The sequence below is a fragment of the Gymnoscopelus braueri genome (assembly GCF_963280865.1).
Source record: "Gymnoscopelus braueri genome assembly, chromosome: 16".
Lineage (NCBI taxonomy): Eukaryota > Metazoa > Chordata > Actinopteri > Myctophiformes > Myctophidae > Gymnoscopelus > Gymnoscopelus braueri.
In genome coordinates this window covers 8,257,090-8,270,253 of record NC_137616.1, presented here as the reverse complement: position 1 = coordinate 8,270,253, position 13,164 = coordinate 8,257,090, and the positions used below count along the sequence as shown (strand labels likewise).

Here is a 13,164-nt window from a genome sequence, read left to right as displayed (position 1 = left end):
TAATCTATGAAAAAAAACACAAGTTGAAATACGGAGATACAAGGCTTCTGCCCGACAGCGACGATTACGATCATGTCAAAATAAAGGACTTTAAGTGCAGTTTGCTCGCAGGTTTGTTAAATGGTTTACAAGCAGAACGGAACAAAACCTGAATATAAAATAAAATACTTCTTGAAGCTTTACTGTAGGAATTTATTAGAGCAGTGTTTCTCAACCTTTTCTGGATCAGGGCCCACTTGAAAATCTCAGAGCACATTGATTTTAATGATCAATAAATTAATTTTTGGGTGATTCTGGCTTGGGTCAATGGAACGAAGAGCAGTATCAAGGTTTTAAAGAAGAAAAAAAATACCATGACATTTTTGTTTAGTTGTGTAAAATCTTGGTGTTTTGCCATTTATTTGGGGGCCCACTTGCAATATCCTCACGGCCCGCCAGTTTGAGAAACACAGTTTTTAAGAGGATTACGTGAATGCAAAGAAATAATTGACACAAGTTAGTTAAGTTAACCCATTAAGACCGGGAACGCATCGGTGTCATTTTTTTTATTTCTTTGGCTATTCAAAAATAACAGATCTACAAGCTCATAGCACGGCACCGAGTGCCGCGCTATGAGCTTGTAGATCTGCTATTTTTTTTAAATCATGAAAATGTGTGCAAATCTTTGAATATATATTTTTTAAAGCAAACATTTGGTAACTCAAATCTTTGCTTCTGGGGATTCTACAAATGTCTTCTAAATCATAACTGGTTTTTTTTATTTTTATGTTTGTTGCTATAATATCAGTGGTTCTCAAACTTGTTCATGTCAAGGACCACCCAAAAATGTATAAGACCCCCATCTCAAAATATTTTCTTCCAGGGACCCCCAGATGCAAAGATTTGAGTTACAAATGTTCGCTTTAAAAAGATCTACAGATCTACAAGCTCATAGCGCGACACTTGGTGCCACACTATGAGCTTGTAGATCTGCTATTGTTGAATAGTCAAAGAAATGTTAAAATGACACAGATGCTTTCCCTGTCTTAATGGATTAACGAGGAGAAGAGTCGTCCTCTTCTCACAATGGTCTCTTGCCGTGGCACAAATCCCTTGTGCATGCACAGACGGATGTAGTAGGGCGTCAAGAAACAGGGTGTTCCTAGGTTAGGACAGCCGTCATGCCATCCATGCACACACACACACACACACACACACACACACACACACACACACACACACACACACACACACACACACACACACACACAACACTTCCTTGGATAAATAGAGGCTAAAACCTCAACGGCTTTCAATTCACGTCTGATAAATAAGAGGCTAAAAACTGGAGGCTTTCAATTGACGTCTGCTGTTTGTTTTGCCGAGGCCCTTTAATGTTTGGGACACACGTCTTAATTAGAAACAACAGGCCTTCCTCAGCATACCCAGAATGCCATTGGGTTTTGTCAGTCAGTGGGGTGGGTGTGGGGATGGGGGGACGGGGTTGTCTGAACAATGGACCCCTTCTTCCTTCTTCTTCCTCTTGGAAGAACATGAAGACAGAGTTTAAACATGAACCTCACCCTCTCCACCGATGTCAAGACTTCTATAGATGGTGACTCATGTGTTAAAAAGTAACTAAGTTCTGCTCTGGAGTACGACGTTGAGGTACTTTTACTTGACTTGAGTATAGCCATTTTTCTGACACTTTATACTTCTACTCCACTGCATCTCAAAGGCAAATATTGTACTTTTTACTGCACTGACATTATTTGAAAAGTGTATTAAATTTGTAGATTTAGATTATTGTTGCAAAAAGTAACACAAAAATTGTTTTAAAAAAAATCTTTAATGGCGCATGCTGCACATTGAGTCTTTTTACTTTTGGTACTTTAAGTATACAGTATATTTGATGCCAATACTTATGTTATTTTACTCAAGTAATAGAGGTATAGAGTATTTCTACATTGTGGTATTGCTATTTACTTTACTTATGTAAAACTACATCTTCCACCACTGTCCTCCACCAACGTCAGACATCCATAGAAGGATGACTCATATCGTTGCTGTCGGGGCAGAAACCTCTTATCTCCATTCCCTAACTTCTTCTTTTTTTTTTATTAACCCATTAAGACCTGAGGCCGATTCTTACTTATGTCTTCTAACGCTTCTATGTCAGTGGTTCTCAAACCTTTTCATGTCAAGAACCCCCAAAATGATATGCATTTGGCCGCCGACCCCCATCTCAAAACATGTTATTCCAGGGACCCCCAGAAGCAAAGATTTGAGTTACAAATGTTCGCTTGAAAAGAATATAAATATATAAATTTGCACACATTTTCTGGATTTAAAAAAAATAGCAGATCTACAAGCTCGTAGCCGCGCTACGAGCTTGTATATCTGCTATTTTTGAATAGCCAAAGTGTAAAATAATACTTAGCGGATCTGCTAACTTTTGATGCTTTTTTAATATGAATCCTGAAAAGTAACAGCGTTGGACATATGAGGTTTCCACCCCACAGGCGACGTGTTAAAGACAATGAGACAATGGTGAATTCAGCCAGTTGGGTGTGTTTGTTTGTTTTAGGAAGAAATGCAGGATGTGTGTTTAGGGGAAGATAGGCTGAAATGAATGCCCCCCCTAAAATGTCACCACACACACACACACAGATCCCACTGTGTGTGTGTGGGGAGGGGGGAGACCCCTCTAATCTTTTAGTAATCTCCAAAGGTGGAAGGTCATCGGTGCAGTTTTCGTTTTTGGTTTTCACACACACACACACACACACACACACACACACACACACACACACACACACACACACACACACACACACACACACACACACACACACACACTCGTACCATTGTATGGTAAAGTATGTCCCGATTGTGGCTTTACCGGCGGAGACTCAAATCTCCATGAATTCAAGGCTTTATGGGGTGTGTAATTGATAGAAAATAAGTAACGTTTTGGGTGAACTAGCCCTTTAAGCAGCCAAACAAAAACGGAATGGAGCTTGTTGTGTGTTTCGGTGGCTTTAGGGGAGAGAGCTGAGAGCCTCTCATGTGGTCAGAGAACAGTGAGATACTGTCTGTCTGTCTGTCTGTCTGTCTGTCTGCTGCTTTCACTTCACCAAATCATTGGTGTGAGGCAGAAACCTTGTATGTCCATATTTCAAGTTCATGATTTAATATCGTCTCTGTCGGGAGATAAGAGGTTTGTGCCCGACAGCAACAATGTACTCATGCAAAAGTAGTAACAATAGCCAAAAAAGTAGCAAAAATTGCTTTGAATAATTGCTTAGTGAGCTTGTAAATATTTAACCAATAAAAAATATAAAGTGCTTGTGACTAAATAATAACTGCGTTGGATTCATTGGAACACCGGTTCTTTTTTTCCCCGTTTCCTGAAAAGTAACGGTGTTGGACATACAAGGTCTCCACCGTACAGCAATGACATGGAACTTCTTAGCTTTATTGCTTGAGCATTAATGGAAGCATTGTGGTTAATGTCTGGAGGGAGGAAGTTACTGAGGAATGCTCTTCTACTCTCCAATGCCCTTAAGCAAGGCAAGGTTGTTTTTAGAAGCATTGTTGTTGTACTTCCTCTTTTATGAAAAACATTGACATCAACAACAATTCTGCTTCTGATAGAAATGGTAAATGGTGCATTTATCCCATTATTTTATACTTTGGCTAGCGCGGCGAGTGCTGCGCTACGAGCTTGTAGATCTACTATTTTTGAACAATCTTGAACATTTGTGCAAATCTTTGAATACATATATTTTTTTAAACAACATTTTTAACTCAAATCTTTGCTTTTGGGGGGGGGGGGGTCCCTGGAACAACATATTTTGATGGGGATTGGCGGCCCAAATACATGTAATTGTGGGGGTCCTTGACATGAAAAAGTTTGAGAACCACTGATATAACATGTGTTTTTTCAAAAAACTGTTAAGATTTAGAAGACATTTGTAAAGATTTGTAAAAATGTTCATGATTTTTCAAAAATAGCAGAAAAATAGCAGCTATATTTGGATAGCCTAAGAAATCTAAAATGACAGAGATGCGTTCCCAGATTGAATGGGTTATATAGCGCCTTTATCCAAAGCACTTTACAATGTGCATTACAGTCACCGATGGCGGAGGAAACCATGCAAGGCACCAACCTGCTAATCGGGACCAATTGGAGTTTAGTGTCTTGCTTGCTTGACTTCGACAGTAACACTGGGGGAGCCGGGGATCAAAGCGGGAACCTTCCATTTCACAATTCCTAAAAAAAATTTTTGGCTATGTAGGTGAACATGAATACATCAAGTTTCCCCATTAAAACCGGGAAAGCATCTTGTGTCATTTTAGATTTTAGCTACCGGTGTGTGTATATATAGCAAGATATGTTTTTCAGAAAACTCCTAGGATTTAGAACAGTGGTTTAGAACAGATATACAAGCTCACACAAGATATACAGTACAAGCTCACAGCGCGTCACTTCGTGCCGTGCTGCGAGCTTGTACATCTGCTATTTTTGACCATTTGGGAAAAATCTTGAAAGTGTTTGAAAGTGTTCTTTTACACAAATGATCTTCTCTTCCCTGGCAACAAACATTTTCAGATGGGGAGGGTCCGCGGCCAAATATATATCTTTTTGGGGGTCCTTGGCACGAAAAGGTTCATCATGACATTGATATACCGTACATAATAATCAAAAAGAGAGGTTTGATTGACAGGTGTGAAATCCATCAACTGGACAATAACGGGTCTTGTGTGGTTACTGTCTCATCCTATCAGGGTGGCCCAGGTCTACACAAAGCCCCACCCATTGAAGATGCTCTTCACGCCAAGAAAGACAGACCCAACATCCTGGATCTGTACCTTCCTCCTCCACCAAATGGACCCTACATTCCACGGTAAGAACCTTTATAACGCCACCACGTAACGCAGTGGTTTTCAACCTTAACATATCAAGGCCCATTATTTATACAGCATTTGACAGATGTATTCCCTATACAGATGTATTCCCTGCCTTAATATTCCCTTAATTTTCGTTAAACTTTGTTCTCTCTCTCCTCCGTGTTGTGTTGGTGGTTGTCCTCTCCAGGGATGGGAACACACATCATGCGAGTGTGAAGCTGAGGTGCAAGTCTCCCAACTCCTACCTGGACGTGGACGGGAGGAGGAGGTTCACCATGGCCGACTACGACCACAAGGTGTCGGTGGCTGCTCCTCCTGAACACTGCCTCCTGCTGCAGCCGCCCGTACGCCTCCGACAGAGAGCCTCCACACGAGGTACACGCACACACACACAAATCGTCTCTGTCGGGCGGAAAGCTCGAAATGTCCAAAACTGTTACTTTTCAGGATTCCAATTCAAAAACGGCAAAAGTAGCAGATCTACATAGATCTGCTACTTTTGATGCTTTTGTGTGACGCTGTAGTATGATCAAGTAGGGCGTTAATATACAAAGAAAATACACAAAAATCATGATGTATATCCTATTTTTGGCAAACTATTAGTTAATTAATATAACAAATTAGGCCAATCTCTCAGTCAAATAATAGAAAAAATATATATATTTTTTTAATTAATTTTATATATAATTCGACTACGTGATTGGCAGTCGACTCCGGACTCTCTCGATTGATTAGTCGACTATTCGAGTAATCAAGGTCAGGCCTAATATATATATAGCTAAAATCTAAAACAACACAGATGTTTAACTGGGTTTTAATCGGTTAAAGAATTATGGTGTTTATTTGAACTGTTTGCTTTGCAGGTAAACCTCGTCCGTTGTCCATGCCAGTGAACCCTGGCTCAGTGTTATCAGACGCGTCCTCCAGACCCTGGCTGGCTCAGGGAAGGACAGGTGAGCAATGCTGTATATATACTGTACATGCTTTCCATTGAACTGTGTGTGATATACACACAATATACCCTTTTTTCACCTGCCTCAGTAAAACAACCATGGACCGCCTCCAACCAGTGTTGATTTCGTCGACTAAAACTATGACGAAAAATGTTCGTCGACTACCTTTTTTCAGTGACAAAAAATAAAAATAAATAAGCTGTGATGAATAAAACTAAGACTAAATATATTGACAATTTCGTCAACAAGACTTGTGGAGAAGAGATCCAGTAGAATTAAAAGTCATTTTATGTTTGGTTGCGCTAGGGTGTTGTGCTCTGAAAATAGCAGATCTACAAGCTCACAACACGTCGTGCTGCCACGAGTTGTGAGCGCCATCAAGGCCTGCCTAAATACATTTTAGTCGACTAAATCAACTATAGATTTAGTCGACTAAAACTAGACAAAAACTAAAACATTTCAGATGACTAAAATATGACTAAAACTAAATCTAATTTTATTCATAAGACTATGACTAAAACTAAATCTAAATTTGCTGTCAAAATCAACACTGCCTCCAACTAAATCCAAAACGCTGGCTGCCAGACTGTTAACCAGGTCCAGCAGAAGGTGTCACGTCACATCACTCCAGTTCTGGCCTCCTTGCACATGGCTTCCTGTTTATTTCAGGTTCCAGTTCAAAGTCCTGGTGCTCACTTATTATAGAGCTCTGCGTTGGTCAAGGCTCCGGAAACCTTAACTGACCTGTTCCCACGTTATGTGCCCACTGCAGCAGGAACCCTAAGGTCTGCTGAACAGGGTCTGTTAGCCATTCCCCGTTCTAAATGAATAACACAAGGTGACAGAGCCTTTCAGGCTGTAGCTCCCAAGCTCTGGAATGCTCTTCCACAGGTCTTGAGAGTTGCAGCCTCTGTGGATGTTTTTTTTTTTTTTTTTAATGCCTCTGTGGATGTTTTTAAGAACAACCTTAAAATGCTACTATTTGAACAAAGCGTTTGCAGAAATTACTTGATTTTATTTACATGCTTGTTTTTGACTGCTGTCTTGCTTGAGATGAATTGTACAGGCCTTTTCTGTTCCAACTGCCTTAAAGGGATAGTTCACCCCCAAAAAATACTTTTTTTTCTATCGATTAGTCACCCCATGGATATTTTTTTGTTTTTGTCGCATTCCTAAACCAATAATTTGATGACCAGCAGACCGGTAGGCAGCGGTTCCGGTAGGAGACACAAAGGAGACTCTTTGTGTCTCCTACCGGAACCGCTGCCGGGCATCAAATTATCGTCTTAGGAATGCGGCAAAAACTGAAAAATATCCATTTTGCTATTATCCATTGCTTTTCCGGAATGCAATTTTGTTCAGTGCACTCGAGGCAAATTCCGTACTGGGGAAAAAAAGGAGTTTGGCACACATTGGAGATCATGGAAGTTCTCATAGTAATGAATGAACTAAACAGAATTCCGGACAGAACACAGAGCTGAATGGAAAGCAGTATTTTTGAATATTTTTTAAAAAACGTTACATTTTTTGGAATATTTTGCATTTGCAACACAAATCTTCTCTTCTGGGGGTCCCTGGCTCAAAATATTTTCAGATGGGGGTCTGCGGACAAATATATTTCAATTTGGGGGTCCTTGACATGAAAAAGTTTGAGAACCACTGCTCTAAATAATTTGAGTTCGTAACGTAAGTACGTTTTCTTTTCTGACTCTCCTCCTTCTCCTCCTCCCCCAGGTCAGGACGCCCTCTACAGATACCTGAGCAACGAGAGGATCCCCACCACCATCGCCGAGGACGAGACCCCCCCCTGCTTCCCCCTGCCGTACCGCGCCGGACCCCCGCCCGGGGACCCCCGCCACGGCCACCACGGCCACGGGCTGGTGCGCGGTGTGGACCACATCAGAGGGAGCCAGTGTTTCATCAACGCCGAGCTGCACAACAGCGCCACCATCCCTTACCAGGAAACACACAACACCAAAAAAGGCGGCCAGGGGGGGAAGGCCGCCGCCCCAGCCCCGCCCCCTTCCACCATCGCCGCTGGCGGCGGCGGCGGCCTGTCTCCGCCTACTGCTGGTTCTAAGCCCGCCTCCTCCATTCTGGGAGGGTTTCTGTCCCGCCTGAGGCTGCTGAGTCACTGAGAGTTTAAATTCTATATATTTATATTTTAAAAAACATTTATAGAGAGACCTCTCCTTTTGGGTTTTTGCCTTTATTAACCACTTGAACCCTGGCGTCCCTTTTTTTGGGGCACGTTGTTATAGGAGATTTGGAAAAATGTTCGAAAATGTCAGCATTTTTTGAAAGTTTTTTTGACAATTTTTGAAAATAGGGCTTAAAGGGATACTTCACTCTTGGGCCGGGGACACATTTAAAAAAATTATTAAAAATAAATGAAAAAAGTTATGGAAAATTCATGGCCCCCTCACGCATTAGAGTGTCCTACTAATGCATGAGGGGGCCATGAATTTTCCATAACTTTTTTCATTTATTTTTAATAATTTTTTTAAATGTGTCCCCCGGCGGGAAGTGAAGTATCCCTTTAAGTGGATAAAGGATGACTTCACCCATTTTCAACCTTATCTTCATATAATTGGTCCTCACTAATGCTCATCATAAGATGGTACAATTTCCGTCTACTCACTCTGTGTCTCCGAGGGGGGGCTGTGGACAGTTCAGAAACCTGCCTACCAGTGACATCATTGGTATATTTTTTGTTGTTGTTGATTAATGCAAGAACAATGGCTTCTATTTCAGCATGCTAACTTTCCAGGAAGAGAAAAGGCTGTAGTTGCCTATCAGCTTGGAATCCCCTGATCGAATGAGTATGGACAGAAATTGTGCCATCTCATACTTAGCATTAGTGACGACCAATTCTATGAAGATAGGGTTGAAAATGGGTGAAGTGCTCCTTGGAGATCATATAGTTGCGCGGGACACACAGAAGATATGATCAGCAACCTGCAACATCATTAACATTGCATCCCCCCACCCTACCTTCTGTGACTCACAATGAGTGAGCGGGTAGGGGTTCGATGCCTTTGCTCGACGGCACTTCCACGAGACAGACAGAGTTGATGGACACGTGTTTGTATTTTTTGACAGTTATCAGGGTGAGAGTTCATCCGCTAGTGAACTGTGTTGGCCTGGTTCATCCGCTAGTGCAGTGGTTCTCAACCTTTTCAGGCCCGTGACCCCCCAAAATAATCATATTTCAACTGGGGACCCCCCACCCTGACAAGCACTTGGAATGTAGGAGTTGAGGCATTAGATTTTGTTTGACTCGATTCCACAGATAAATATAAATCCTTAAGTTGACACTTCACTGGGCAGTGTGGGCACCCTCCCCAAAATCATGTGGGGACCCCCTGGGGGTTCCAACCCACAGGTTGAGAACCACTGGGCTAGTAAACTGTGTTGGCCTGGTTCATCTGGTAGTGAACTGTGTTGACCTGGTTAATAATAGTGAAGTGGTTCTCAACCTGTGGGTCAGATTTTGAGGGGGTCCCCAGCTGACAGTAAAGCGACAGTTTACAGACTTTTATGACCTTTTTTAATACCTAAAATAAAATAGAAAATAATACATGAAAAAATACCATTACTGCATCAAAGGTAACCAATACAATTAAAACGTTTCAAACATTGGCCAAATTGTCAAATAATATAAGGAAGATTATTTAATCCCACGCAAGGCTTGGGATTAAATATTCACAATATTTATCTGGAACAGAGTCAAATGTAATGCCTCAACTCCTACAATTCCAACTGCTTGTCAGGGTAGGGGGCCCCCAGTTCAAATATGATTATTTTGGGGGGTCCCCAGTTCATATATGATTATTTTTGGGGGTCACGGCCTGAAAAGGTTGAGAACCACTGCTCTAGTGAACTGTGTTGGCCTAGTTCATCCGCTAGTGAACTGTGTTGGCCTGGTTCATCCGCTAGTGAACTGTGTTGGCCTGGTTCATCCGCTAGTGAACTGTGTTGGCCTAGTTCATCCGCTAGTGAACTGTGTTGGCCTGGTTCATCCGCTAGTGAACTGTGTTGGCCTGGTTCATCCGCTAGTGAACTGTGTTGACCTGGTTCATCCGCTAGTGAACTGTGTTGGCCTGGTTCATCCGCTAGTGAACTGTGTTGGCCTGCTCTTAGCTCAAGAGCAGGACCCACACAAGAGTCTCAGATAGCAATAATGCCGGATTATTATTATTAATATTATTGCGGCTGCAATCCCACTTGTGCCTCTGTTATGGATTATGTAAAACACTGTCCCAATCCTGCTGCTGCTCAAATCTTCACTCAGTATTATATTTAACAAGACTTTTCTATCCCGTGTTTTCTTGGAGTGGACACAGGCAGTTTGTTCACTATCTCGCTCAAGACAGTCAGTCGTAAAGATCACATTTGAGAAACAAATGGGTTTTGCCTAGGGTCTGAACTAAGCCTTAACGGCCTTCCGATGTCGGAAACGTCTGTTTCGGGATGGGTTATCTATTCCATTTGTGCACCAGTTTGATAGCGTCTCTGTCGGGTGGAAACCTCATACTGTATGTCCAAAACTGTTACTTTTCAGGATTCAAATTCAAAAACAGCAAAAGTAGCAGATCCACATGCTCGAAACGCGCCGCTTCGCGCAGCGTTTCGAGGTTGTGGATCTGCTACTTTTGATACTTTTGTGTGACGCTGTAGTTGAATATGATCAAGTAGGGCATTAATTTACAAAAAAAACACACAAAAAGTTCGAATATGGAGATAAAAGGTTTCTGTCCGACATCGACGATATGCATTAGTCCACGGACGCCCCATTTGATTTTTTGTTTTTGTTTTCCCTCTGGGGCCCACGGGGCTTAGCGCTGTGCTTACGTCAGCACGGAGGCTACAGCACAGAACAAGTGTGAAAAGCACTTGAAGAGCTGCTGTTACTGCACATTCCTCTCTCCAACAACCCCAGAGGACTGTAATAATACCAGAACCAACACTTAAACGCCTTGCTTCTTCTTTTCTAAGCTGTCCTTATATACTGTTGTAATTACTTAAGTTATTTAATTAGCGACGGACAAAAATGCCTTGTAAATATGTATGTCTAAAAGCTGTCTAATTTTCAGACGATATTTCTGTGTACAGGGACCGGTGTGTTTGTATTTCAGTGCTATATTATATAGACCGAATTCAGGTGAACTTCTCTAAAAGCTTTACTAAAGTCACATGGAAATGTTGCAATTCTAACGTGTGGCTTTGAAGTTGTATATCGGGTTCCAAATTGAAACATTTCTCTTAGCGTTGTGAGGTAGAAGCGCGTGTCTGTGTGTGTGCGTGCCGTGCGTGCGTTGAACTTGGGTCAACTATGGCATATACTGTACAGTGTGTGTGTATATACAATGTGTGTATGCGTATATATATATATATATATATATATATATATATATATATATATATATATATATATATATATAAAATATGGGTTTCAGAAAGTACAGATAGTTACAAATGTACCTGAAAGTCTGTTTACTACACTTTTGTCTGACTGACAATGTAAAGGCTGATCATACTTGACACTGCCTGCATTGTGTTGGTTCAGACTCTCTGCTGAATCTAACAAGATGTAACTACACAAATGGCGCTACTCAAACGTGTTCATTTCAAGGCCCCCCCCCAATAACTCTGAGAGTTATGGGGGTCCAAGGAACCCTGAGGGTACCTGGACCCCACTTTGAGAACCACTGTTTTTTTTGGTTTGTTGACCCATTAGAGGTGTGGTGTATCCTGGGTTGAACATTGAAAGAGTGGGTGTGATTATTTCCTCACCATATGGTCTTAAATATTTCAGGTGTGACTTATAGCTACGTTGGAATTGAAGCTAGTAGATGCAACAATACAATAAATTCAATTTAAATATACAACAAGAGCACACTGCCTGTCTCGTGTCCTTTACTTGCTGCTGTTGGGATTTCCACATTTCCTCTCAGAGATTATAACTATGAACGCTCACAACTCGATGCGTTGTGAGCTTGTCCAACGGCTATTTTCGGCAGAGATATTTGGTGAGGCGGGAAAATGGAGAGGGCCTATAATAGACCCCTGGGCAGTGGTGGAAAGTAACGGTACATTTACGTACAATTTTGAGGTATTTTTTACTTCTACTCCACTACATCTCAGAGGCAAATATTATACTTTTACTCCACAACAATTATTTGACAACTTTAGTTACTAGTTATTTTATAGATATTGATTATCATTACAAAACATACATTAGCCACTTCAGCTCTGTATACATTTCGGCCATTTGAAAATAGCCGATCTACAAGCTCACAATGCGTTGCGATGCGACACATTGTGTGCTTGTAGATCTGCTATTTTCAAAACCATTTTATACATTTGAAAACTTGTGAAATGGGCATTCTGCATAATGGAAATGGACATTCTGCATAATGATTACTTTGTACTTTTGGAACTTGAAGTATATTTTGATACCAATACTTTTGTACTTTTACTCAAGTAAATTTTGATTACTGGACTTTTACTTGTAATAGTATTTCTACATTGCAGTATTGATACTTTTACTTAATTCCACCACTGCAAGCTTGTCAGCTATTTTCAACATTTTTGGTTGAGGTTGAGAACCACTGCATTAGACCACGGAAAATGATTTTTATCTCGGGGACCCCAATAATTATCACTGTAAAACTATCAGTGTTAACTCTGAGAGGGTACAAATGTAACCAAATCCGACCCATAAGGGTCCATTTGGTTACATTTGTACCCTCTCGGACTTACAGACCCATGTGGACCCCTGGTGGTCCCTGGACCACCAAGTTGAGAAACACTGTGCTATTGCATGGCTTTTCCATTCTAGTGAGGACAGCTGTATAACGACATGCCATTATTCTAGGCCTTAACCCTCCACTTTTATTTCTTCTAGTGTGAATTTAAATGTCTTGTATGTCTTGTAAATGCCTCTTTTATGCCTTTTTGTTAAGCACTTTGAATTGCCTTTAGTGTATGAAACATGATACAAATGTACAGATACACTTGCCTTGCCTTACTGGACTGTCACATCATAGAGGTATAATATAAGTGTCACATGGGCCTGCATGCATGCTGTCTGCTTGTAGTGTTGGTAGTACTCAGCTTTTGTACTTAAGTCATTGCCCTACACTGCCTCCTTGTGGTAAATACTGTGTATGACATCAGAGGAGTGCCCACAAGTTACAGCACTAATGTTACTGACAGTTTTCCAGAACAGATAATTATTATTCAATTAATTAAATACAAGAGTGCCACAAATATGGTTCATGGCTTTTATCAAGATAATTAAAATGTACAACTT

General features: G+C 41.1%; 1 protein-coding gene across 1 annotated transcript in view; it reads left to right on the top strand.

Annotated features, from left to right (window-relative positions):
* The window catches only part of LOC308103156 (connector enhancer of kinase suppressor of ras 3-like), a 54,782-nt gene extending 46,599 nt beyond the window's left edge, over positions 1–8,183 (top strand). Inside the window, exons 10-13 of the mRNA XM_080453040.1 lie at positions 4,771–4,889; positions 5,081–5,268; positions 5,757–5,846; positions 7,581–8,183. Of these exons, the coding sequence (XP_080309166.1) occupies positions 4,771–4,889; positions 5,081–5,268; positions 5,757–5,846; positions 7,581–7,984 (801 nt within the window). The 3' untranslated portion in view covers positions 7,985–8,183. The remainder of the gene's footprint in view (positions 1–4,770; positions 4,890–5,080; positions 5,269–5,756; positions 5,847–7,580) is intronic.
* The last annotated feature ends 4,981 nt before the right edge of the window (positions 8,184–13,164 follow it).